This window comes from Typha angustifolia, chromosome 3, assembly GCF_048772165.1.
Source record: "Typha angustifolia cultivar Huaian chromosome 3, ASM4877216v1, whole genome shotgun sequence".
Classification (NCBI taxonomy): Eukaryota; Viridiplantae; Streptophyta; class Magnoliopsida; order Poales; family Typhaceae; genus Typha; species Typha angustifolia.
In genome coordinates this window covers 6,120,057-6,147,080 of record NC_133241.1, presented here as the reverse complement: position 1 = coordinate 6,147,080, position 27,024 = coordinate 6,120,057, and the positions used below count along the sequence as shown (strand labels likewise).

The 27,024-nt window shown below is 36.4% G+C and overlaps 2 protein-coding genes and 1 non-coding gene across 3 annotated transcripts; 1 reads left to right on the top strand and 2 right to left on the bottom strand.

The window, feature by feature from the left end:
* The first annotated feature begins 12,193 nt into the window (after nt 1–12,193).
* Nucleotides 12,194–16,342, top strand: LOC140758455 (transcription factor bHLH128-like). Its single transcript, XM_073094629.1, has 6 exons — nt 12,194–12,709; nt 14,550–14,860; nt 14,968–15,099; nt 15,198–15,263; nt 15,398–15,466; nt 15,881–16,342. The coding sequence occupies exons 1-6, from the start codon at nt 12,337–12,339 to the stop codon at nt 15,935–15,937; spliced, it is 1,008 nt and encodes a 335-aa protein (XP_072950730.1). The 5' UTR covers nt 12,194–12,336; the 3' UTR covers nt 15,938–16,342.
* A 1,048-nt stretch (nt 16,343–17,390) lies between these two features.
* On the bottom strand, nt 17,391–21,645 carry LOC140758414 (receptor protein kinase-like protein ZAR1). The gene is made up of 2 exons (XM_073094564.1): nt 19,852–21,645; nt 17,391–18,365 (listed from the first exon to the last, which is right to left on the bottom strand). Exons 1-2 carry the CDS (start codon nt 21,410–21,412, stop codon nt 17,695–17,697), a joined length of 2,232 nt encoding a protein of 743 aa, XP_072950665.1. The 5' UTR covers nt 21,413–21,645; the 3' UTR covers nt 17,391–17,694.
* A 5,301-nt stretch (nt 21,646–26,946) lies between these two features.
* Nucleotides 26,947–27,019, bottom strand: TRNAK-CUU (transfer RNA lysine (anticodon CUU)). The gene has a single exon. It is a non-coding gene; the product is annotated as a tRNA-Lys (tRNA).
* Between the last annotated feature and the right edge of the window lie 5 nt (nt 27,020–27,024).

Here is a 27,024-nt window from a genome sequence, read left to right as displayed (position 1 = left end):
TTTTGTTACCATGTATAAATTACCAGCCTACCACTACATTTATTATATTCATGCTCTTATAATTCATGTCCTTAGCTTAGCTAACATTCATAGGTTAGACATAGGCGAGACAAAGATTCAGCTAACCCTCGTAGATACAAAGACACTGTTACACTAGACCTAATTTTATATAACAAGTCAGACATTCTAATCACAAACATCAAGTCATTCAATCTAAACTTCAAATCAATTAGGTCGCCGAACTATTTACTCCAAAATCGAATAATTTTATATTATTATATTATTGAGTTACTATTTAAAGTTATCACTATCGAACCACCGAACAAAGCAAGGCAAGCCAACTTTTTCAACCAATGGGTTGTTAGTGTTTTGATGAGTACTTAGACTTTAATTGCAACTGCTGGTGAAATGGAGAGGTCCTGCAGTACTATAAAAATCAAAGGAATCTTAGCCACTAGAATATTTATTCCTAATATTAATATCAAATGTTGAAAAGATACTATGGAATTTATGGGAACTGACTATCACTTATAAGTTATAAGTTATAAGATATAACAAACTTACAAATGTGAATGAAAAAGCTATAGATGATTCCATTATTTTAAGGGCAATATTTAAATAAGACTCAATAGTTTGAATAATTTTACAACTAAAGCTTGTCTTTTAAACATCTATATTGTACCTGATGATATTTTTAGTACATTTAGTCCATCGTACAACCCAAATAAAATTCTCACACTTGTCACGTAAACTAATTCTAGTCCACTTAACAATTACTAACAAGTCAAGCCCTCCACCTCACCAGTACTAAATTACTAAAATAAAGAACACATTGCATTTGGCTTTCAAAACACTCTACTATTATTTTCATTAACTAAAAGTAATAAGAATGTTTTTTATCCATCAGATACTGTTCAGTTTAAGTCTAACTTATAGTTCTTTTTTTTTTAAGAAGTAAATTTATAATACAAGAGTGGAATGATACGTGCAATAATAATAAAAGGATTTAATTTTAATAAGCAGGTAAAAATATAGCTTTATTTTTAGAGATTTCTTTTTAATACAAAAATATACTCCTTCAAAGCTCCTTATATTCATGTAAAAACTTTAGTTTGAATTGATTGTGCCACGTTTCTCATTGCTTGACGGCGTTTTCAAGTGTTCCCATTTATTAGCTAGACAGAATAACATTAGCCGACGTGGATCACTTAAGAACACTAGGGTTTGTGAAAGCTATGGATTTAGGTAGATGGTTAGAGACGTACAACTTAATTTTTTTTTCTTTCTCCTCTACTTTATTTCTCACATTGAAAGGCTTCTTCAACCACTACAGCGAATTTAATTTGATACAAACTGTTTAATTATCAAGCCATGGAAATTTGCTTGGAAAATCAACTGCAATAACAGTGATTAAAGTGACATTAAGACGCTCGAGCATAAGATTGCAGATGTTATAGTTGAATGTATGTTGATGTTATAACATCACTCAAGTTGGTGCTATTTTGGATCTTGTTTGCTAGGCAGGATAAGTTACGAATTATTCTATGTGGTCATGCCTAAAATTAATCTGCCGCTTTAATCTTTGTCCGGGTCGACTTAAATGTGGTCCACTTGACTCTTTTTTTTTTTTCTTTCAATCTTAACGTAATCGATACAGCTTACTTACGTTAATGCAATGCCAGATTTCCAAGCTGGCACTGTTGTGAGAAAACGTGAAATTGTTAAGTGTTCCATCTAAATTTGATTAGAAAATCTCTTATCCCTAACGAGGGTATTATTGAAAGAGGAAATTTATATAAGACCTTATTTTGTTTTAATGAAATTACGATTATATCCTATATTTTTACTATTTATAAATTGAGTCCTTTTTTTTAAAGTCTCTAGACAAATATTTCATTATGCTTAGATAACGGTTACAACATATACGTAAATAAATGAGAGATAGGATGAAATCCTACAACAAGGCCCCGCACTTGGTTGAAAACAGTCTAACCAAGTTAAGTAACCTAGGGTATCATTGTAATAAACAAATACTCATGCAAATAAGAATAATGGAAGGAGTAGGATATCTGCCCTAAAGCAAGCCTCCCACTTGATCTTCAGTGAATTTATAGCAAATAAGAACAATTGCAAGAGATTTGGACTCAAAGCGCTTCTCATGAAAAGGTCAGCATCCTATAACTCTTCCATCCAAACTAAATCTGACACGCACAGAGACCAGCGAACCCAACGATGCCAACCAAACCAACTTAACAAGTCTAAGATAGGGTAAGCCATGAGTAACCCTCTACCAACACGTACTCAGCAACAGCAAGCCAAAGCAATGAGTGTACCCTTGCCCGACAGTAAGACAACTAACCATTCTCGGCCTTAGAAGGTCTGCCACTAGGCAGTAGTTGAAACACTAGAGAGTCGGCTATGAGGGCGGGGCGGCTAGCGAAAGTGGTGGAACGAAGGGGAATAAGGTTGCTGCCTAGGGCTCTAACCTACCAGAGAGGCCAGTGAACATTGCTACTCCGGGGGTCAGAGGCGGTGATGGAGAGTGCAGCTGGAGAGAGCAACAGTTGGAAAGGTGGAACGACATGCCGGAGCTAGAGGTATTGATCAACGAGGTGGCAGGTAAGCTAGATGTTGCGCCTCTGAGCAAAAAGAGAGATCGAGGAGGAGAAGGAAAAAGGGGCTGTGCAAGGAGCCGACAGAGATGAGGATGAGGGGGAGTGGAGTGAGGTGTCAATGGGGTTGCGGACAAAGGGAGTGCGGAGTTGGCGAAGAAGAGGGTGGTGGAGCTTGGCCTAGGTGGCTTTGCTCCACCACCCTCACACTTAGCTATTTTCAGGGACAGCAAGTTCTAATGCCAACGAGTATGGGAGAGGACGGGAAGGAGTGGAAGTTAGTGAGAGGGAGAAAACCTTAGGGTTGAAAGCCCTTTGGGGAGAAGAACCTTTCCCCTCCTCTAGTTCTTGGCTAGGGTTGGGGAGAAGAGGAAAATCCATGAGGAAGGCCTCTCTCGCAAGGGGAGGAAGGGGCGACCAAAACCTTAGGAGAGAGCTAGGGTCGACACCATGGAAAGGAAGGCCCCTCTCGAGTCTTATGATTTATCAAATATGTGCAGAAAATACTTTAGGTTAAATTTAAATTAATATTGTAAAAATATTTTATTGAGTAGATATATTTTATTTCTAAAATAACCAAAATACCATTATTTCTATAATGACTAAAATGCCTAAAATGCTCTTAGTATGATTTGGTTGTGAGTATTTTCATAATTCTTTTAGTATAGTTAACTTAACTCAGATGTTTGATTAAGTTTAACTAATATATCTAACATCATGATATTTTCTATACATATTTGCTAAATTATAGATAGTGAAAATATAAGGTGTAAAAATCACAATTTTATTAAAAAAAAAAATAGGATATTCTATGCAAATTTCTCTATTGAAAATGACCCTCATAAGGTATAAAACTACCAAAACAAGCCTAGACAAAAAAAAAAAAGAGTATTTGAGAGGTTTCCATAATTAAGTAAGCCAACCTGTCAAAAAGAAAAGAAAAAAAAGAATCTACCTGGAAATGAGCAATAGCCTAAATGAAATTATCCTTCAGATTTTTCTCGCCATTCTCTACTCTTTAAAGTAGCGAAAAATGCCCTTTCAAAATGTTTATTTACTCTTCTATCCTCCTGCTTTACAAGATAGATGATCAAATCTTTATCACCCCGTACCTGTTCTCGGTCATATAAAAAAGGTATCGTACAAATCACACCATATATTTTATCTATTTTATGATTCACATTCAACTTTTTATTTTTCTCTATAATTCTTATTTAGCACTATGACGTTATTTTGACTAACTGATATCAACTAAATTACTAAAATATTATGTTTACTATTTTGCTCCTCTCTGCCTCTCATCTAAAGAATGCATAGGTAATTTAGGTATTTATAAATATTTATTTGTTAGTACCGTTTAAATTAATAGAGGATATTAAACGAGAATTATAAGAAAAAATAGGGGTCGAATATAAAAACATCAGATATAAGTTGTGGATCATAAAATAGATAAAATGTATGGTGTGATTTATAAAATTTCTTATAAATAATAGAGAGAGATAATGGTATTTCACACTATATCACTTGCTTATTAATTATACTACAATCGTAACAATTTGGTCATTGATGCAGATCACCAAATGCTAATTAATTAGAGAAACATCGTTGTGGTTTAAAATTATTATCATTAATTAGCATAACATGACACTAAAGAAGGCATTAATAATGCAAGCAAACATCTCACATAAAGTTCCTTGAGAGCTACAATTTTGACCTGCATAAGTGCCCAAATCTAGAATCTTTTAAGTGGCTAAAAAAATTAAGGAGTGAGAGCCTTGCTTTCTTTATAGATATCTGCTTATTAAATTATTGGTCAATTAAATGCATTACAAGCACAATAATTAGGAAAAGTAAAATGTGAGATTCCTCTTAATTAACCATATATATATATATAATATGAAAAAAATAAATGCAATAAATTTTAAAACCATAATCTTGCTATTATTAAAACCTAAGTCTCCGTTCACTTGTAAAATAATTTTTTTTTAATTTAGTATAAATATTATTATGCTCGTATAGTAAGTAAATAATTATTTATCTTAATATTAGTTCTCAATTTATGCCGCTAAATTCATAACTAAAAGGTTACATATTTTTACACTCGAGAGGACAACAGTGAAATCTATCTCCCATCCTTTCCCTATCATACTCTCGCTCCCTCAAGGTTAACATCAAATATAATCTCTCTCTCTCTCTCTCTCTCTCTCTCTCTCTCTCTCAGAAGTCATGATATTGTACTCTTTTTCCTCTTTATTCTCCACAGAAGTATGCATGGAAATATCTTCGTACTGCATGGAAACATGTCTACACTATATCGAAAATAGTATGCATTGTCAATATAAGTCTCTATTACATTGAAAAATATAAGAAAATTTACCCGCAGTGTAAGAAAATATGGCCAGCATTGCTTATATAATTCTGCATTATATATTTAAATACAAAAAAAAATTGTTCAGAATATAAGTAAATATGTCCACATTACATGGTAAAAAAGCTATGAACTGCACGATGAATATAATTAAATTCATGGATTGAGTATGGGAGGTTTAATAAGGAACACCCTTCTCTACGTAACTCTATATCTTTAAGGATTTCTTTAGAGTAAAAGAGATATGCTTTGATACTAACTAAACAATTTAGGAGCCCTACAAAACGAATCTAGTGTTTTGTTAGTCTATTATTAGCCAACTTGAACCTTGTTATAATAAACCATAGACTTAGCTGGTTTACTTTGTCCTGTTCCATTAATTTTTGGAATAAGATTCGACCATATGGGGAATGAAAGAGGTAACTCGTTCCAATCATGTGAATAACCTATCGTTGGAAAAGGTCTGGATTTCTTTAACTTGGCCATTCAATCATGTGAACCACACAATAGTATAACTTATCAATGCTGAATAATAAAATTTAAGAAGATAATTGTTACAGACAGGCTTGACTCGATTCGAAACAGTTTTGGACTCGATTAGGCTCGTTACTTTCGAAGGGATCTGCAAACAACCCAACCGATGGATCTTCCTGAATTTTGGATATGTTGTCACTCTTGAAAAGAACTTTCCAACAATTCCAAGATCGTAGAGTTTGAACGGTTAGATCTTGATATATCAACCGAACAATGACTGAAGGTCAATTTAAACTTAGCTTAATAGCCCTTCAATGGCTAAATAGATGCTAGATTAATTTCTTGGTATGAACGGGGAGAAGTTGTTGTAGAAGAGGGGAATTAGGAGTTAGAGGAGACGACCAAAGACTTGGACGGTGGATTAAGGAGGTGGAAGAAGGCACCAATAGCTAGAGACAAATGAGAAGGAGATAAAGACACATTGCCAATTTCAATTATTAGATTCTTTCCCAATTAGGGTTTCCTCCACATATTTATAAAGACTCACTATAGGGACCCAAACGATTAAGTTAAAAATCCAAACAAACCAACAACTTTTGTTGTGGTGCATTCGAACGCCGGTCGCATTCGAACGCGCAAATACTATTCTCTATCGTTGCAAACGCGTGCAAGTATTTGAACGTAGGTCCCTGGTGTTCGAATGCCCCTTGGCAAAAGGTTTTATTCTCTCAAGCAAACATAAACTAGATAAATAGGCCCATCCCAATGAACCCAATGCCGCCAGTGGATCCAATCCGCCCGAGTCGTATCAATAACCATAGACGCAAGATATTTCATGTGAAATTTTTTTTATTATAAATCAAGGGTAAAAATACCTCAAAATCTATATAGGACTAACTAACCCAAATATAACCGCTCAAAGATAGACTTATAGACTGTTTGTTAATACCGACTAATTATATTTATAAGGTCTTACTTGCTTAAGCGCGCGATGTACGGTTCCCCTGATTAAGGTTGATGGTTTTATCTTAGTAACCACTAAGACAAACCTTTTAAGCTACAAAAGAGATAGGATCTCCGAAAAATGATTTAGTATCTTCCATCATAAATTCTTCCAAAGCCAAGATTTTTATCTCTCAAAACTCTAAAGTGGAGGCAAGAACAATGCTAAAAATAATTTAAAAAAGAAAGAAGATATCATGGGTCTAAAACCCTAATACCTCTACCATAAAAAAAAGATCAAAATCACCATCAAAACTATGCATATTGACCTCACGAAAAAAAGATATCATGGGTCCAAAACCCTAATACCTCTACCATAAAAAAGATCAAAATCACCATCAAAACTATGCATATTGACCTCACGAAATGGTGCATTCGAATTTCCGCAAGCATGTTTGAACCCTTAGAGTGAAACAATTTTTGTCAGATTAAAACTTAGTTATTTAGAACCATCTTCTAATGCCAAATAAAAGAAAATTATCTATTTTATGCGTGCTAATCACCTTTGAATAGTTGCAACCAAAACTCAAAAACTTCTCTTTTTCTTGAGTTTCTTCCTAAAAGTTTTGCCACGGTGCATATGCTCCTAAATAAAATCATGACATTTTTACATAAATATTAAGAGAAATTTGCATATAACACTCAGTCTTTTTATAAAACTATGATTTACACCCTACATTTCCTATGATTCAGTGAATATACGTAGAAAATATTCTGTCGTTAGATTAGTTAGTTAAACTTAATAAATCTCTGAGTTAAGTTAACTATACTAAAAAAAATTACGAAAATACTCTCAGCCAAGTCATACTAAGGGCATTTTAGTTATTTTAGAAATAAAATATCTCTACTTAACGAAATATTCTCATAATGTTAGTTCAAATCTAACCCATGGTATTTTCTCCATATATTTACTAAATCACAGAGCCAAAAGATTTTATGTGTAAATCATAATTACGTTATAAAGTATGGTGTTATATACAAATTTTTCTAATAACCTAAGGTGTTTGCTGCATGTAGATATAAAATTTATAGCTCGATTTCTAGATATTGAAAATAAAGTCTATAAATTATAAATACGTTAAAAGTCAGATTGCCGAATATGAATTTCCCTAAATTTAAACTAATGGCTACAAACCATATAGATAATATTTCATTTATTTTTAAGTGGAGACACCTTAACTTACACAAGGATATTATACTTATTATGCATATATAAATACTTAATTTATCTCATCTATATAGTAATCGTCAATTAATTGGATTATTAATGTAAAATTGTTTAAAATTGCAAAAATGGGTCAGTATGCATATTACTTATGTAAATTATATACACCTCGTAATAAGAAGATGTACATCTAATATAAAAATAAATGCATTCAGCGTTAAAGAGTCCAATCCTCCTAATCTACATTTAGAATCCACTTATATATCTCTTATAAACTCAAACCCCTGCCTTTTGTGTTGATATCCTTCTAATTACTTTATGATAACTAGAAGTTTTAGTTTAAAAGGGTATCCATGCAAAACCCTAGAAATTTTTGTTCTATTATTCAATGAAGACACCCTACCCTCACAATTAAGTCCTAAAATATTACACAAGCTAATTGGGCTAATATTGGGCCTGGCCCATCTCGGATTATAACGTGAACACTTCTACTATTTCTAATTGTGCCTTTTCCACACAAAAAAAGAAGAAGAAAAAAAGCTCAATTTATTCTAATTGGATTACATCCTAATAGATATTATATCTATGACATTATATTTTTTCTCTTTTCTTTCCTCAATCATTCTGAAAAATAATTATACTTAAATCCACTGAATTATTACTCATTTTCATTGTTCTACGACACTTTGAACTCCTCGATTATCTAATACTTTTTATTTTTACTGTATCAATAAAAGGTGAAATAATTATCTTACTCTTAATTTTTTTTTTCTCGTGGTCAAATAGACGGTCACAAAAGATAAATAAAGAGATTTATGTAAAAATAAGAAATATATTAGAGTCTAAGTATAATTATCTCTTATTTCAATATTTTCACTTACATTTACTTGTGTTATAATAGCATATACATTGTATAAAAAATTTCACTAACTATACTTATCTATGCTTATTAATCAAAGTTTACTATTGCTTACCAAATCAATACAAAATCTATAATCAAACCAAACATGAAACATAGTCAATGACAAAAATCCAAATCAATAATTTCATTCATTAGTAAACTCTTTAATTTTTCTTGTTGTACCTACTAGATAAATATTATTAGTAGCAAGAATTTTCTTTTGTGTTAATATAACACTCCCTACTAAATAATAGCAGTAATTAATAATGACACATATTATTCTTTTTCTAGACCTCAGAAATTAAATGATTCTACTTAAAATGATGAACGCCAATTGATTCATAGAGTTTCAGCAAGAAAATTCATAAGTGAGATTAGTGGTTTCGATTGTGGTTTTCATAGGATTAGTGATAATAATGGACTAAAAATATTCATGACCGATATGTAAATGAATAACTTATCCCTTGGTCGACTATCTCTCTGATGTGAACTGGGTTAAATCGGATCACATCATGGGGACATTGGACTCAATGGATTGAGTCTAATTATTTTATTTAGTTATTTGGTTTAGTTAAAACCTAAAAAATTTTATTTAATTAGCTAAATCTAGTTTTAGAAAAATATTTGCAAATATTCTACAGATATAAGGAATAATATCAAACTAATTGGATAAGATCGCCAACCTCCAGATCTACAACTTTGGTATTCACGACTTCTCCAAATTCAGAATCTATCTGCGGCAAAACAAAGAGTTAATCCGAGAAGATAAGGAAGACTGGTTCAATTAAATTTGTTTTAAACCTTTTGATTTAATATCTATAAATAGGTCATTATGGTTTATATATTAGATATGTTTGGAATAAAAAATTAATTGACTTTTGTCTTGGTATCTCTCTCAACTAGGCCACCAACCACTACATCTCTCTCCTCATCCTTTACCAACTAGCGACACATCTTCCTCTACATCTCCCTCCTCATCATTTACCTACTTTTTTCCCTTCGTCTTTTTATCTTAATCGTCTCTACTTTCCGTACGATTTTTACCACAATTGTAGATCAATCATAGCCTTCAACTATCTATCGCATCCGCAAGCCACCGCCACCACCATCTATTATCGAGCCACCTCCATTCAACTACTCGGCCTCCACTCCATCATCACATCCATCCTATACTTAGGAATCCGTGCTTCCACTCATGGATCTCAAATTCCATACAGACTTGAATCTCAATCGCTACGAATTAGACCAAGTCAGTTTGTAACATTCTCTAAGTATCGTGAAACATATTCTTGTGATTGCTTCCATTAATATTCTCCAATAAGTGAAATAATGTTTAAATAGCTTTGATTAAATTAAATAAATTATTAATTTATGATCGTCAGGGCTCAATATTTATAGAAATCGAATCCGACATTAACGCAATTAGAGATCATCATTAGATTCTTAATTCTGGGTCACTCGATCCGGTTGCCAATTTATTTAGAAATATTTAAATATTATATTTATAGTCCTAAATAATTTAGGTTTTAAGTACATCAAGTCATATGCTTTACGCATGTAGAATTATAATCCCTTTACTATTTTAAGAACTAAATTACCCTCAGAGTAAATAATATAAAATAATTTAATATTAATTTTGAAAATATAAGCAATCCAATCGGTTTGGAAAAAAAATTGTTCGTCATTCGAACCTAATCTAATTTTAATAATTATAGATAATAAGTTATGATTAAGATCGTTAGGTTTACTGTGTGCATCCTAATGCATCTGTGATTGAGCAGCTAAATGCATAGTTGACGCATAAATCAACCCATCCAAAAATCAACTAGTTCATGCAATTCAAATGAATAAGTACAAATAAATAGATAAATAAGACTATTGTAGAAGTATATTAGCCTAGAGTAGTATAATAGTATATTAGTCTGGAGTAGTAGGTTAAAATACACTAAAGTAGTAGGTGAGATCGTAGAACTAGGGTCGCCAAAAATGAGTTGAGTCGAGCTTGATCTTTAGAATAAGTTCAAAAGTACTTTAGAACCAAGTTTGAAAGCAGGAGCCGATTAGGCTCAAAAATCATATATATAATATGAGTATACTTTTTATTATATATTATACTTTTGTTACATTTTTATAATTTGTTAAAGTTGCTATGGTCTTTTAGTTTTGAATTTTGATTGTAACATGTCTTTATTAAATACATGAATATTTCTTCTAGTTTATATTTGTATAGTATTTATTTATTTATTATTGAATTAGAATTTATTTTAAGCTTGATTCAAGCCTAAATCAATCTTAATTTAATTCAAGCTTTATCATGTTCGAAGTTCAGCTTGAATTGATTAAAACTTTAAATTACTTATCGATCGGCTCTTTTAGGCTTGACTTCGAAATTAGCTTGAATTAAAATAATTTTAATTAAAGTTTGATCACAAATCTAGGCCCGAAATTATTTTCTAACTCCAGCTCAATCAATTTAGGCTCGAACTACATCCCTAAATTGATCAAACGATGTAAACAAGGGGTGTAATCGAGCCTGACTCTAATCAAACTTGAATTGAAATTAATTTCAAGCCTATATATATATATATATATATGATCAAACTTGAGTAGAAATCATTTCAATTTGAGCCAATTTCGAGCTTGAGTCAAAACGAACCGATCAACAAACAATTTCAAGCTTTAATTCATTCACATCAAATTCACTGCGAGATCAAGCTTGATTTAGGTTTGAAATTGAAAGATATAAACTAATTGAATCAAACTATAAAATTAAACTATATAAGATCATAATACATAATAATCTACTTAAATAAATTTTAAAATATAAAAAATATTACTTATATTATATAATTATTTCGAGTCTTATCAAGCTTATTTGATCGAGCGATCTCATAATCACCAACTTCGCTTGAAACTATTTTTGAGCCTATTTCGAAGATCAAGCTCAGTTTAGCTCATTTTCGAGCGGAGCTTAACTGAGCGTATTATTTTGACAGCCCTAAGATTGTAAATATCGGTAATCAACGCACTTGCACGCATCTCGAGGCATCATGCCTTCCATCATGCGTGATAACGGTAATCCGCGATAAACGTCGGCTGAGGGAATCATTTGGTCTTCATTTGCTGCAGTCTGCAGAGAATCTCTTACAACGTCTACTGAAACTCACATGCCCTCTCTACATAAAACACCCTACGCTTAACCGAAATTATTATTTCATCCTTGCCCTTCTATCACTCTAGGTTTAAAAGCACGAGCAATTATATTTTATATTTAACTCTTTTATAATTTAGACTAATTTGTAACTTTTAGTCAACTGTCAACTGAAACAGTTAACATAAAAACTACTCTCGTAAAGACTACTGTCAAGATAACAAAGATTAGTTTGGTTATTCTTTAGTAATTTAGGTTAAACCATACGAATTAAATATTTAAGTTTAAAAATAAGCTGAACATCGGGGGGTAAAGTGTAAACTTGTTAAACAAAAAAGACAGGGGTCAAATGGGCAAAAATTCCTTTCTTTTGCTCATCGTTCTGAGAGAGAAGGAAGGGCCGGTTTCCAAATTATGAAAGCGTAGGGTTCAAAGTAGAAACATGACATATAGTTATTCAGGTCTGATCTAAATATTTCCAAAATGAAGACCCCAAGAATCCCACCACCCAACCACCTCGGGCGAATAAAAAAATAATTCTCTATTACCACAAAAGGCATCCGATCCATCCATCTATTTATATAAAAACTAGTCAGATTCTTTATCTCTCTCTCTCTCTCTCTCTCCCTCTCCCTCTTCTCTCTCTGTTTCTCTGTCTAAGCCATGAACCAGTCTCACCGGCCGGAGGCGGCCGGGGCCCTAGGGCGGAACGGGTCGGCGCCGGGATCCTTCCTCACGAGCCTCTCCGACTCCGTAATCGGCGCCGAGCTACACCCCGCCGCCGGGACGGAGTGGCTCGCGGGAAGGTTCTTCTCTTGCCAGTCTCCGCCGGTGACTGCGGAGTCGAGCTGCAAGGCCTCCGGCGCCGCCGCGACCCTGGCGCACCAGAGATCGTACGGATCGGGCGAGATCTCGATCGGAGATCAGACGGCGGCTGAGAATTCCAAGGGCGGAGGCGGAGGCGGAGGAGGAAGCCCGCTGGTCCGGCATAGTAGCTTGCCCGCCGGATTCTTCTCCCACCCCATGGTCGATAACGGTGAGTTCCTCCTATTTACTCTCTCTCTCTCTCTCTCTCTCTCTCTCTCTCTTTTTTCGTCTTTTTGCACTTTGCCCCCTCAGTTTTATCGAATCTTCGAATTCGGTAAAAAAAAAATTCCCCTCATTGGTGAAACCGCCAATGGGGCGAAAACTATGGCTGGCGGCGGTTTTCCTATTCGGGCAGAGGGCAGGGAGGCGCGCTTGGAAGCCACGCGACATCCAAAAGTACCAGCGAAAGGTTGACTGCAACTCGGTGCTTATCTAACTACTGGATCTGCACTTAATGACGAAAATGCCCTCCACCCAGTCGCCACGGATTCTCTAGATTCATAGGCTGCAGGAATTTGCTGCATTTGGGTGAGCCTAAACTAGATATGATTAGGAGGGTCGGTCCATCTTTTGTCCGACCCTAGCCTCATCCCATCTCGTAATAAGCTCAAAATTGTGGAATGTGGAATATATTAGGGTTTTTTTTTTTTTTAATTATATGCTATTAAATTCATTGGACTATTTTATAATCGCCATCTGGTCAAAAAGATTTTGTAGAACATTTCTAAGATGTGGTTGTGTATTTTATTCATTTTAATTTTTGTTAATAAACCCTGAAATCTGTTCTGGGCTTGTATAATCCTCCAAGATAATTTTGACTATAATTTTATTATATAAAACTTCGAGGGCCATTATGCATGATAGTCTCGTATATTTAATAATAGGAACAAATAATCATTTTCCAATTAGCGTTTTGTTTTTAAATATATTGTAATTAGACACCTTCTTTTTCTATAATTTTCATACAACACGTTATAGTTACTTTTTCTAATTACTATTAGTCTATACTTTATGTAACTCTATCCTATCCCATCAAAGATTAGTTTAGGTATTTAAAAGGAATATATTATCTTGGCTGATACCCTTGGGTTACAAATATAGGGTGTAATTTATATATATATAGTTTTGGATGGGTCCCATTGGGGGGTTAAGGGACCCAGATGAGGTGTCTAATTAAAGGCTTAAGGTGACCAGGTGCATTCGAATGCACTTATTTTCTTTGCCGTCATTCAACCACTCTAAACATTTTAAATGCCTTTTGGATTCTTTTGAGCGTCGCTTTGTGCGAGTGGCCAGCGATGCATGATATATTGTTATTGGCCTTCTAGTGCCATTAAACTTGTGGTATTGATCATATATTAGCGTTGAAATTTAGAGTTAAATACACATTTAACCCCTCTGTTTAATTTCTTTTTTATCCTATCAGTTCTTGTATTTATGACTAAAGTGAAATAAGTTAGACAAAGAGTAATTTGGGTACTTTAATAATTTGTTATATTCGATACGAAGAGATATTTTGGTAATTTGTCGTAAGTAAAGAGAGGTAAAATCCAACGGTTTTAACGTTCTAGAAAAGGTGGTGAGTTGGCTGATTCTCGCCGTCTCTACTTATCAATTCAAAAGAATATAATTGGCCATATTAAAGTTCCTACGTAGGAGTCTTATCTAAGTTTTATCTGATATTAAGTGATTTAAGTTTGAAAAATAACTGGCTTTAAGAGTTTTGAGTACTTCTTTTCTACTATGGTTCTCTTGCTAGTGTTAGAAAGAGAATGATATATATTGTTGGTCCTCTATCTAAGAATCTAAGCTTTCGAATCAACTAACTATGATTCTTGAGGTTATAGATTCTAATTTCGTTAACTTGCTTTTATTCCCTACTGGTTATCTAAAAAGTAAAGACCTCTTTAGTCATGCATGGCGTTGTAGCTTTGAGATGGAGTTATGAATGCTATCCTCGTCCAACAAGGAAGATAAATAAGGAGTGGTTTTGATGCACTGTGTGACAGGTTTTTCAGTTACAAGGGACGGCGGGGGCTATTCCCGGCAAGGACCTGATGGTGTTCATCCAATGGCAAACAACAGAAGGTTGAAATCCCAGCTGAGCTTCTCAAGGCAGAGCACACTCTCGCAAATCTCCGAGATCGGTGTGGCGGACATGGGGGAGAGTGTTGGTGGCAACCACCACTCGGACATCTCAGGTGGATTTTCCATCGGATCATGGGACGATTCGAACTCGATAATCTTCTCCCCGCCGTCGAGTAAACGGGCGAAAGACAATGCAGACATCATAGCTAGTCTGAGCAACCTTGAGTCACAGGTAATCTAAATCTCTTTCAGTTCAGAAATTTGAGCATACACTGTTGATAATTGCTGGCCTTCTAATGTATTTGCTTTTGGTTATCATATATATGTATATATATTCAGTTTAGTCTGCCAAAGACGTCGTTGGAGATGGCATCAGTAGAGAATTTCCTTCAGATTCAGCAAGATCAGGTCCCGTTCAAAATCCGAGCAAAGCGTGGATGTGCCACACACCCCAGGAGCATCGCTGAGAGGGTAATGTCTTATAACTGATCCACAGAGCATCAGTTTACATTTACATCTAAAACTCTAATGCTATTTCTTTTTCTTTTTCTTTTTCTTTTCTTTGATAGGAGAGAAGAACAAGAATTAGCGAGAAGCTAAGAAAGCTTCAAGAACTAGTGCCAAACATGGACAAGGTAATGTTTACTGAATTATTATTAAGTGGATATCAGTTTCAGATTTGGGTACATAATAATTCAAGATAGCGGTTAATATCCAAACTTATTCTTGCAGATATAAAGTTTTACAGCTAATTTGTTTTGTCTAACAGCAAACAAACACGTCTGACATGTTGGATTTCGCTGTTCAGCATATCAAGGGGCTGCAGAGCCAGCTGCAGGTGTGTATCATCTGGTTAAAATTTATATCTTGAATCTTCTATGCTGCTAGACATATTACTTCCTGAAAATTAATGAGATTAGTTCCCCCCACTACCAAATAATGTCATGTTAGTTAGAAACTAGAAAAATTAGGAGACAAACTATGTTATCCTCCTCAGTTTGGAAAACTAACAGGATCTCTTCTTGGTGATTTGTATTAATAATTGTCCTTTTTTTGTACTTAATTGTGTAAAAATATGCATATTTTAGTCTGGAGGTGTCTTAGAGGAACTGAATTCTGCAAAACATTCCTCTGAAATTCTTCGTCGGCTATCCTTCGATCCGAAGAAGATACAATCTATTCTATCTCTAAATTGATACCGAAAAAAGTTTCACAATATTCTTGTATTTCAGAATTTTACTTTCCTCTGCAGATTCTTAATCAAGAACAAGACAACTGCACCTGCAGCAGAAAGCGAGACAAGAACTGAGCAAGCGAAAAATCTTGTTGTAGTGTATATCGTACCGACTCGATTGTTCACCGTAGAAACCAGACCTAGGTATTGCCATATATGTATAAGATGATAGCAGTTTGAGATACTTTTCATCTCCTTTGGTCTTTGGCAGCACAAGCAGGCAATAATCAAATAAGGCAGAGAGCAGGTTTTCTAATATCTTGAAAATTCTGGTTTCTTAGAATTATATGCAACTACTACTGAAAGGCTTTTCGAGAATGGAAATTATCTGCCATGCAAAAACAATTGAGTGGCTCCAGGGAGTGTTGCTTCTGATCTTTATAACTACATCAAAGTCTATGCTTTTCCTAGTTCTTTCTTCTTTCCCTTTCTATATCCACTCAAATGCTGAGAAAGATCAATGAATCTTTTTTGTTGTCATCTGTCCAACTAATGCAGTAACCATTGACATTTTTGAGTCTGCAAGATGAGAACAAGTTGAGAGTCTTAAAAATAGTACTAGAAGCCAATCTAGCTGAACTATCACACTTCTAGGCAAATATTTGCAAGTTCTTGACATTCCAGGGGTGGGTTTCTTTTGAATATTATTTTATCATGGAATTGTTTTGCACTTTATTCTTTCTCTTTTGGATATAGCAGCAGGTTATGTATGCAAGAAAGATATTACACACTCCATAATTTATAAAGGTTAAATTCCATAATAATGGAGCGAGCATTCTACTGATGATAATGATCCTACTTGCTAGGTAACTAATGAGCGGACTTAATTTATACAAACTTCTTGCCGTTTACAATGGTCGGGTCCTATCGACTTATAACAGAGGTCATGCATTCAATTTTCCACTTGCCTTCTCTTATAGACGTTAATGTTGATATTTAGTAAAGTTTCTATTAGAGCGTTATATATACATGATTTGAGCTTATTATAATTAGTTTTTTTTTTAAAGGGTTAGTCTAACTATTCAACTTATATATAGAAAATGGCTAACTTCTTTAATTATTTTATAGGCATATCAGCCATCTTTTTCATATACTTATAAAAAATATTTGGACCCCATATTTATATCAACACATAATCAAGAGTTAAAGAAGCCTTCCAGGGGTTAGTTAAACTATATGTACAGTTATGATCCTTTATCCTTCCACACAAGACATTCTAGCTATATACAACATTATATAAAAGACATGTTAGAACGTTAATTAATATCCTAGATTTTCTTAGTTAACATTTTGATAGTCAAATGGTCATTTCCACTATCATCATAGCTTCTTCCATTTTGCTTGGATACAGTAAAAAACACAGTTTTGAAGTCCCAAACGATGAAATTTGGCTAAAAATTATCTTCAATTGGGGCCATTCTCACTGTCAGCCATCTCCACCGTCGGCAAGGTCATAGCTTGAGTTTTACAGTTCGATTAGAATATATCCGAGATTCAAATTCATCTGCCATGGATGTATAACAGTTGCTAGACAAATCAAACATGACATATTTTTTTTTTATTATTAGTAAGGTTTGTGGAAAAAAAAAATCTTATGATTCAACTCTAATCTCTACAAGGACACAAGACATGAAAAAAGAATACTATTCATCACATAAACAACAACTCAGTAGTAGCTTCTCCTCAGCAGCTTATACCAGAGAAGATCAAATTGTGCAGTCAAAACCATGCTCCTTTTCCTGTACCATTCCCTCCATTTTTATGTCCAACCCAATGAACCAAGTGCTAGTTGCTAGTTATAATTGGCGTATCAGAGCAATCTCAATTTCATTTCATGGGCCGACCTTATCGAGATTCTCGGAGACCGTCTTCATCCTCGGCCGTTGATCGGGATCGGCTTCGGTACACGATAGAGCTATGTGGAATGCCGCGATCACCTCCTTCTTTGCGTGCACCTCCCGGACGAGCACCGGATCGAGCATCTCTGATATCGGCCGGGTGTCCTCGAATCCCTTCCTGACCCACCTTACGAGTTCCGGCACATAATCGATGGACGATGACGATGCTATTGCCGACGACGACGGCGATGCAAGCTCAGGTTGCTTCCCTGTGAGCAGCTCTAGAAGTACAATGCCAAAGGAGTAGACATCCCATTTTTGAATTGGGCGGGAACCAGGAATACGGGCCTCAGGGGCCCGATAGTTGTTAGGCCGATCAATTGGGCCGGACTTTGTGGATGGAAGAGCGCTTCCGATGAAGCCGCCGCTGCCTCCTTCGAAGGACGAGGAGATGTCATCGGTGCCGGCGATGGCCATGAGGCGGTTGAGGCCGAAGTCGCAGATGTAAGGGTTGTAGTCGACGTCGAGGAGGATGTTCGACGGCTTGACGTCCCCGTGGGCGAACTTACGCGGGCTGGACTCATGGATATGGGTCAGCCCACGCGCCACCCCTTTGGCGATCCGGAGCCGGGTTGACCAGGACAGTCCTGGTTGACCCGATCTACCTGTCCAGTGGATCAAAATATAAGCTTAATATATTGACATGAATACTAATTATATCAACAACAACAAAAAAAAAAAAACTAAGCAAAAATTGGTGAATTTAACATTTAGACTATTCATGGACATAAATATAAATTTTAGAAGGATATAAATACAAAAAAAAAATCCAATAGAATTAAAACACCATTTAACTGCCCTACGTGGGGAAAAAGCTATCTCTCCTACAAAAACAAAGAAAAAGGGCACAAGTGTGAGACTGCCATCCATCTCTCTTTGTCCCCCCCAATGATTACGTACCATGGCATGCCAATTGTCCCTACTTAATAGTGTTCTTATTTGTCATTACCCAGGACAAAAATAAAAAGAGAAAGTTAAAAAAGTATTATTTTGAGGCCCCTCACTCTTTAATCTTTGCATGGCCTCAACTTTTCTACTCTCCAAAGCCAGAAAAAGATGGACGTTTGCCTCAACTCTTTCCAACCAAGCAACAGGCCTCAGATAATTAAATGCTACTTTTGTTTCCAGAGGAATTTTCAAATAACCCCTAATATTTTCATCATTTTCTTATTAACACTATCGTCTATGGTAACTTAAGTATGATTAATTTTGTACTGTAACGCCATTGAAATATTTCCAACCTTTACTGACGTTAACCAGACTCGTTTTAACCTTACAAATTTCCAGAGAGTAATTTGAATATTTCAGAAAATTACTTAGTTGATACCTTACAAGATGCTCAAAGACCTTGATTAAAAAAAGAAAGATGAAATATGTGGGGTGTTATTTGAAAATTTTCTAACTTTTAAAGGGACTTGGTTTCATAAAAGTTCATCATCCAGGGCAATTCCATATGACCTACATAAGGAGTTGCTCTATGCTTTGATCACAAACAAGTGGCCCCCTGCTTCTCCTGTTCAAGACTCGGAAAGATCTTCTTTTGCTTTCTATCTTTTCTCTTCCAATTTGAACATTCTTTCAAAAAGTTGGAAGAAAGCTGCCTCTGAGTCCTACTTTGTAGACAAAATTTTAGCAGCTTTATTCCAAATATGTTCCCAATTAACTACCAGCCTAGGAAGACACCACACATACACAGACAGATAGATATGTTGCATATTTATCCTTATAAAACCCCTTCTTTGCGCTTAATATCTTCTGTGTCTATTTCTCAATTTTCACTTGATTTTGGCCAACTTTTGTATAAAAAGGATGGCTTTTATATGGGAATTTGGGACATTTGCATAATTGCAACTCTAAACTTCGAGACAGAGTATTATTTTAGTGATTTAGATGTGTTTTTTTATCGAATATTTAGTTAAGAGCTAACCATAACGATAAAAGATTTTAACATAAATTATAATAAAAATACACTATGATTATGATATTTTAAAGTTTTTAGTGGTAATAATGTTTAAAAAAAAAACCCTAATCTTTTTATTATTTGGAATAATAAATTAAAATTTTGGAGGAGGGAAGGAAAAGGAGAGTGACCTCGAAGCGCGGTGGCGAGGTTACCATTGGAGACGAAGTCGGTGATGAGCAACTTCTCGTCCTGCGCCCAGTAGTACGCCCTCGTCCTCACCACATTCGGATGCCTCAACTTCCCTATCGCCTCCACCTCCGCTTTAAACTCTTTGTACCTCCCTCCTCCTCCTCCTCCTCTTCCTCCGCCGCCGATCCTCCTCACCGCCACCGCCGTCCCGTTCCCCACCACAACCTTGTAAACGATCCCCTTCCCCCCTTTCCCCAGCACGTAGGCCGAAGCCCTCAGCAATTCATCCAGCTCCATCTCAAACCCTTTCTCCAAACCCACCAATCTCCCCTCCTTCCCCTCTTCCTCTTCTCCGCCTTCGTCTTCTAACTCCTCATCCTCGTCGTCGTCGTCGTTCCCCTCCGATCCGCTGCAACACCACGCGCACCAACCTCGTCCTCCGCCGCCGCCGCCCAGCTTCTGGTTTCCCGTGCAGCTGCAACCTGCACTCTCTCGGTCCCTGACTTTCCAGTAGATGTAGATTACGATTACCCCGATGAGAGCGACGCCGGCGGCGTCCGCGATCGAGATGAGGATGATTAGATTCGTTTTTAGCCCTTTCTTCTCCGGCGAGGCTTCTGACGGAGAGAGGAGGGACGCGGGTGGTGGGGATCTTGTGGACGGGGAACGATCTGGGCAGGGGATCTGGAGCGGGAAGCCGCAGAGCCCCGGGTTGTTGAGGAAGGCGGTGGGGCCCTGGCTGGCTAGGGTTCCGACCTGCGGGATCTCGCCGGAAAGGGCGTTGTAGCGGAGGTCGAGGGTGACGGTGGAGGGCAGGGAGCCGAGGCTGGGTGGGATTTCGCCTGAGAAGCGGTTGCGAGAGAGGTTTAGGGTGCCGGCGAGGGAGGAGAGGGAGCCGAGGTCGGGCGGGAGGGATCCGTTGAATTGGTTGGAAGAGAGGTCGAGCTGCACGAGATCTACCATCTCCGGCCAGATCCCGGCGGGGATCTCGCCGGAGAGGCGGTTCTGGGAGAGCAACATGCGCTGGAGCTGGCGGCAGTTGCGGAGGTCGGCGGGGACGCGGCCGGAAAGGGAGTTCTTGGAGAGGTCGAGGTTTTGGAGGCGGGGGAGGTCGCAGAGCGCGGCGGGGAGGGGCCCAGTGAGGTTGTTGTCGTAAAGGAAGAGGGAGTGGAGAGAGGAGGCGTTTGATAACGCCACCGGGATCGTCCCCGCGAGGCGGTTGCCATGGAGGTTGAGGCGGCGGAGGAAGAGGAGCGTCCCGAGCTCCGAGGGGATGTACCCGGACAAATTCTTCCCGGCGACGGCAACCCCGACAACGCGGGGGAAGTCGAAGCCGGACACGTTGGCGCACGTCACGCCCGGCCAATGGCACGGGTCGGCGGCGCTTCCGTCCTCCGCCCACTCGGATAGATACGCCGAGGGGTCGTCGGAGACGGCCGACTTGAACGCGAGGAGGGCAAGGCCGTCGGGCGAGAGCCCGACAATGGCATGAGGTAGAAGAAGGAGTTGGAGAAGGAGAAGCAAGCAACAACAACAACAATGGCGGTGGAGCCTCCTCATCTATAATTCTCCAACGCTTAGTAGCAGTGAAGTGAGGATGGACTCTGCAGTCTGGAGGAGAGAGAGGTTAGCTAGTGAAGTATTTAAGATAGACACAGCATGGCTTCGTCATAAACTCATTATCATAGTTTTGAGCTGGACTTTTTGGTTGGTTAAGATTGCTATGGTACAATTGAGAGGTGGCAACGTCTAATTTTACTTTTTCTTAGGGCTTCTTTTGCAATTAATCTGCCAGCTCCCATCAGTTCTTTGTTGTGTTATTATAAATGCTTCGTATTTATAACTATGTGACTCTTAGTATGAGTAAAAGTGCAATATATAAATACATAAGATGATGACAATTATTACTAAAAAAAATTAAATCAGTTACACTATAAAAAAAATCCAAAGCATTTTTCATATTTTAAATATATATTCTCTATATTTCATTTTCAAAAGAAACGGAGGAATCAATTTGGGGGAGATTTTCTGTCATATGTCTAAAATGTAGGTGGTCGTTTGCAAAAAGCCCTAATCTTTTTTTATTAGTGGGGGAAGTGGGATTTGGTCATGAGGGGGGCCCAGTAGCAGCACCATGGATGTAAAAGGATTATAGGCGTGGGAAGTAAGAGAGTAGGAGGGAAGCAAAATGGTATTATTATTATAAGCGAAATCATGGGGTGGATGTTGGATTGTTGAGGCAAAGAGCAATTATAACGTGGGGGTTGGTTGGTTGTGGTACTATAATTAAGAAAGAGGAAGAGGAGAAGGAAAGTGTGTGTGTCATCGATCTCATTGGACTGGGGCCTGGATGTATTTATTAATTCATGGGATTGAGAACAATGTGTATACTGGGGAGGAGTACCAGCTAGCTTTGAAGTATATATCAAGGAAGAAGGGGGAGGGATGATAGTGTAGTAGCCAGTAAGTAGGGTATGTGTGGGAGTGGGCCGGAGAGCTTGCACTCACTCATTTGACGTGATCTCGTACCAATCTCCTGGTGAGAGGCATGCATCCATGCGAGTGGATTTTATGCGCTTGGAAGGAAGGAGTAAGAGGGGAGGGAAGTCTTGGATTAGAAGGTGGTAAAAGGCAACACCTACAATGCCCATTCCAAGCCACCCTGATTATGAGCATTTTATCAGCTAACGTAGAATCTCAAACTGGAGGCAAGCATAGAGTTTATGCTTTTGTTTCTATTTTTCAAAATATTATAGTTGTCTTTTTTGAAGGAATGAAAATGTTAGATTGCTATTAAACTATTTTATACAATTTATGCAAGGGAAAAAGATCATAATATTTTTCACTCCAAGTTCAATTGTAACCATTAGTATGTTGATTTAACTAAATGGAATGGTATGCGGTAAAAATTGGCTCAAATTCAGTTTCAATAAAAATTCAGTATGTATCAGTATTTCTGTGCTGCGCGTTCGAACGAGCCCTGGAGGTGTTCGAACGTGAGTTCTAGAGAGAGAACAGTCTATGATGCAGGCATTCGAACGCGAGCCAATCCGAGAGCAGACTTTCTGCAGACGTTCGAACGGCCCTAGCCGCGTTCGAACGTGAACCAACTCGAGAGTAGCTGTTTCTGCAGGCATTCAAACAGACCCCTCCTGCATTCGAACGCCCCTTTGGTTCTACTGTATTGACATTGGGCGCGTTTTAACACGATACGGAAAATTCCCAAATCTGAACCTGGCTATAAATACTAAAGTGGGGTTTTTAAGGTTGGTAGTTAGAAGAACATTTATGAGGATTAAGCCACTATTGTATTAAAAGTGATTAGAGTTGTTAAACTCTTTGTAAGTGAGGGATTTACATAATACAAAAGATTGCTTTGCTCGTGAATGTAGACACATCGTCGAACCACGTAAATCTTGTCTCTCTCTCTATTATTTTCATTGTTGGTGATTGTTTACATTAGGGTGTTAATATGTGATTAGAACTTGCTTAGGGTTTTTCTATCACCGTTAACATCTCTTTGGAGTTTTTCCAAGCATTACATTGGTTTTTCTTTCACTATTTCTATTTGAGCTATTTGGGGATGAAGGCCTTGCTTCCGCTTCCTTCAGCCATTTGAGTATTTTACACAACATAATGTTCAAAATGTTTTGAGTGACAATTATATTAAAATGTCATAATGTTCTATTAGAGTTCGCAACATACAAGTGAGTGGTAAAAAGTAATACTGTGGCTCGACTCTCCAAGATGCAAGACCTGAATGAGTTCTAGGATTCTTGGTATAAACTGTTCAGAAATCCTAGGCAACCGTTGTGATTGCCATTGTCGTACAACGTTGCTTGTCCTTTAGCTTGGTTCAACATATGAGAGGAATATTGTGGATCCATGCTGATCTCTGGACGTTCTATTAATTGGTAAAGCTTTAGTCATAGTACATGGTTGTTACATACTGCAGCAGCTTTCTTCTTTTCGATCTGGATGTATCTGAGGAGGCTGCAGTATGCAGCATCTGAGAAGGACGGTTTACTCTCGTCCATCCTTGTCTCTGGTTAAATTCCTCTCTCCAATAATTTGGCTTGAAATGGACATTCAACTAGTATTGACTGCACAGTGACAGTAGATATGACTTCCTTCTATTCCCTTCCAAAGAGGACACATCTGTGGCATTTTTTTTAGACAATTTGGTTGAAATTTTTTGATAGACTTAATTTAAATGAGTACGAGGAGTAAACTAGGAGGAGTTTAAATCATGCAAACATAACATTTCTATGAATTCTTTTATTAAATATTAGTTTCAACGTCCATGAGAGAAAATTAATAGTATACTATGACCTCTGTTATTGGCCGGCAGAGGTTAAGTACTGAGCTGATCTTTACACTATGATGCTAGTTGTTCAAGTATTAATCATGGGCCGAATAAACTAGTAGCTAGTTGTTCCGGTAATCCTCCCTCTTGTCGAGCTTTAGTCCGTGTTTGGGAAGTCATTTCGCGGTACGATTTATTTCTCTTTTTCTTCTTTCATGATAAAGTTGTTGGAGTACTCTTTTCTTTTTTGCCTCTATTTCTGCATAAAGTTTCCCAGGTTGCAAGGCACTGTTGCTATGCAAACCATATTATATATGATTGCTGCCTTTTGGAATTATTTGGAAGCTTTTTGCTTTTATTTTTGTGAAATGCCTATAAAACATGTTAATATAATAAGTGTTTTGTAAAGAAATGATTGATTTTTTTATAGAATAATTGCATCAAGACTCAATGAAATATTGCTCATTTTTCGGATAGACCTACTTATTTGTTTTTCATAGCATTTGATCTTTGAGTTCAACTCCTAGTGATATTGGTATTTAATGGGATAATATTAAGTATTTTTATCTCTGAAAAAATACTATATGAAACTTTCGGAATGTTATCTCTGTTGGTTGTTGTATTTAATTTTTTGCATCAAAAAACATATCATATGATGGTTATGTGATCAATTTAGATATTGTAAGGGCTATTTTACCTTTATTTTGTAGGAAAAAGAGAGGAAAAATACAGGTAAACATATGCATTCTAAAGGCTATGTACCTTTATCTAATATCATGTGACAGTCATGTGATCATTTACTAGTTTTCTTTAATATTGTTAGAAGGTGAGAGATATTAGATAATTGAGGAGGTCAAAAGTGTTATAATGTATGAAAATGGGCAATAGGTCAATGAATCAAAGCGATAGTTGATTTGGTGGAAAGGTAGACTAACCTTGACGGTCTTGCTCCACGGGTTTGACAATAAGATTTAGTTTTAGCTCTTGATCCTATCAATGGCATAATGCCCAGATGGATAAAGGGACCTATTGTACGAGTTTCTTTCAGGTTTTAAATTCTTGTGGTATCGATTTAATTAGGAAATTATTTAATTTCTACTTCTTTAACCAAACAAAAATAGCTCTTAATTTTTTCCTGTCCATAAAAAGACATAGAATCAATTGTTAATTGTTGAATAGAAGTGGAAGAGCTGAGTGGAATAGATCTCTTATGGAGCACTGAAAGAAGAAAATGCCTAGAAAGAAATGAGGCCAGAAGAGCTTGTCCAACTTTAAAATTAAAATAATAATAATAATAACCAGTGCTGGAAAAGAAAAGGGCTTGTGATTTTTCTTCTGTGACTCCACCTGTGATCTTATTCAGCATTATTTATTGCTTGCACTTTTTGTCTGTCCCCTCTGCAAAGGTTTCCTATTTTATGTACTGCCATTTATCCCAATTAAATGTCACTATTTTCTCCTTTTCATTTATAATTTCTTTGATGGATAATAAATTTGTAGCCTGATTGTAGACTAGAGAATGAGCTACTTTCTCCTAAGAAGTTGGTTGATGGACAATTGGTCCAAATCATCAGCATATAATATCAAATATATATATATATATATATATAATGCAACCATTGAGCTAAGGTGATCACCTCCATCTATTTATATTAAATCTAATTAGTCTTTATTCATGAGAGAACTTTTATAAGTCAAACCATGTTCAAACCAAACACTAAAGACTATTTCAGTCAAGTGGAGTGGCACTATCTCCCTAAGCCTATTACAACTTGCACCCTATATTTTTTTTTTCTATTTTTTTTATTAACAACCTATCTTTGAGTATTTATAATTTGACTATTTTTTTCCTCTATAATTTTTATATAATACCCAAGGTTAATTTAACCTAGCTATAACCATATGGAAGAGTATCAATGAAGAAATATTCTATTAAAATTTACTATATAATTTATAAAATAATTAGATTGGGATTTTAATTTGGTGGGTTAGGATTTAGTTTTTGCGGGAAGATGATTTAAATTTAGTAAAATGAGGATTAGTTTTGAGGAAGAGAATTTAGATTTAGTGAGATAGGATTTAATTGGGGAAGAAGATCAGATCAGTAGGGTAGGGTTTAGTTTTAGAAAAAATAATTTTGTAAAGGTGGACCCAACTTCTAATTTAATGAGGGTTCAGTTAGTATGTTAGCATACTAAACCATCGATCTCATTTAGTTAAACTATCAACTAATTTTTGTATAATAATTACTTATGGTTAGAGTCAACTTTTATAATCTCTTTAAAGATTCAAAGGTCATCGTGGGAACTCATAGGAATTTCTTTGTAGCCAAAATATTTGACAACCAATCTTGGAACTTGACTCGACTTCTCGAGCCCAAAAGTGAGAGAAAATATTAGAACATAAATATTAAATTATCATATTTTCTAACTGTTTAAGCTTCTTTTAAACTAGCCTGTGAATAATCCCTTAAAAATTCAGTCTATCAAATGAAGAAAAACGAGTTAGCAAGTAAGAGAGAAGGAAACTTACACAGAAAGGGAAGTGATCTGATGATGATGATGGTATTAGCACTAGTGCTGTATGTAGTAGTTAATGCCTTAAATGGGATAGCCAGAGTTCGTTGTCGTTGGTGAGATCCTAAAAGCTAAGCTACTGGAGCTATATCACTTCCGTATCTGCCAACAAACAACTTCAAAGTGCCCTTTGACGTCTCCAATCCGTCACTCTTTAAAGACTTCAACTCTCGTGCGATTTATTTAAAGAATAATTTTAAAGAAAAAAGAAACGCCCACCGTGGGGCTCGAACCCACGACCACAAGGTTAAGAGCCTTGCGCTCTACCAACTGAGCTAGACGGGCTTATA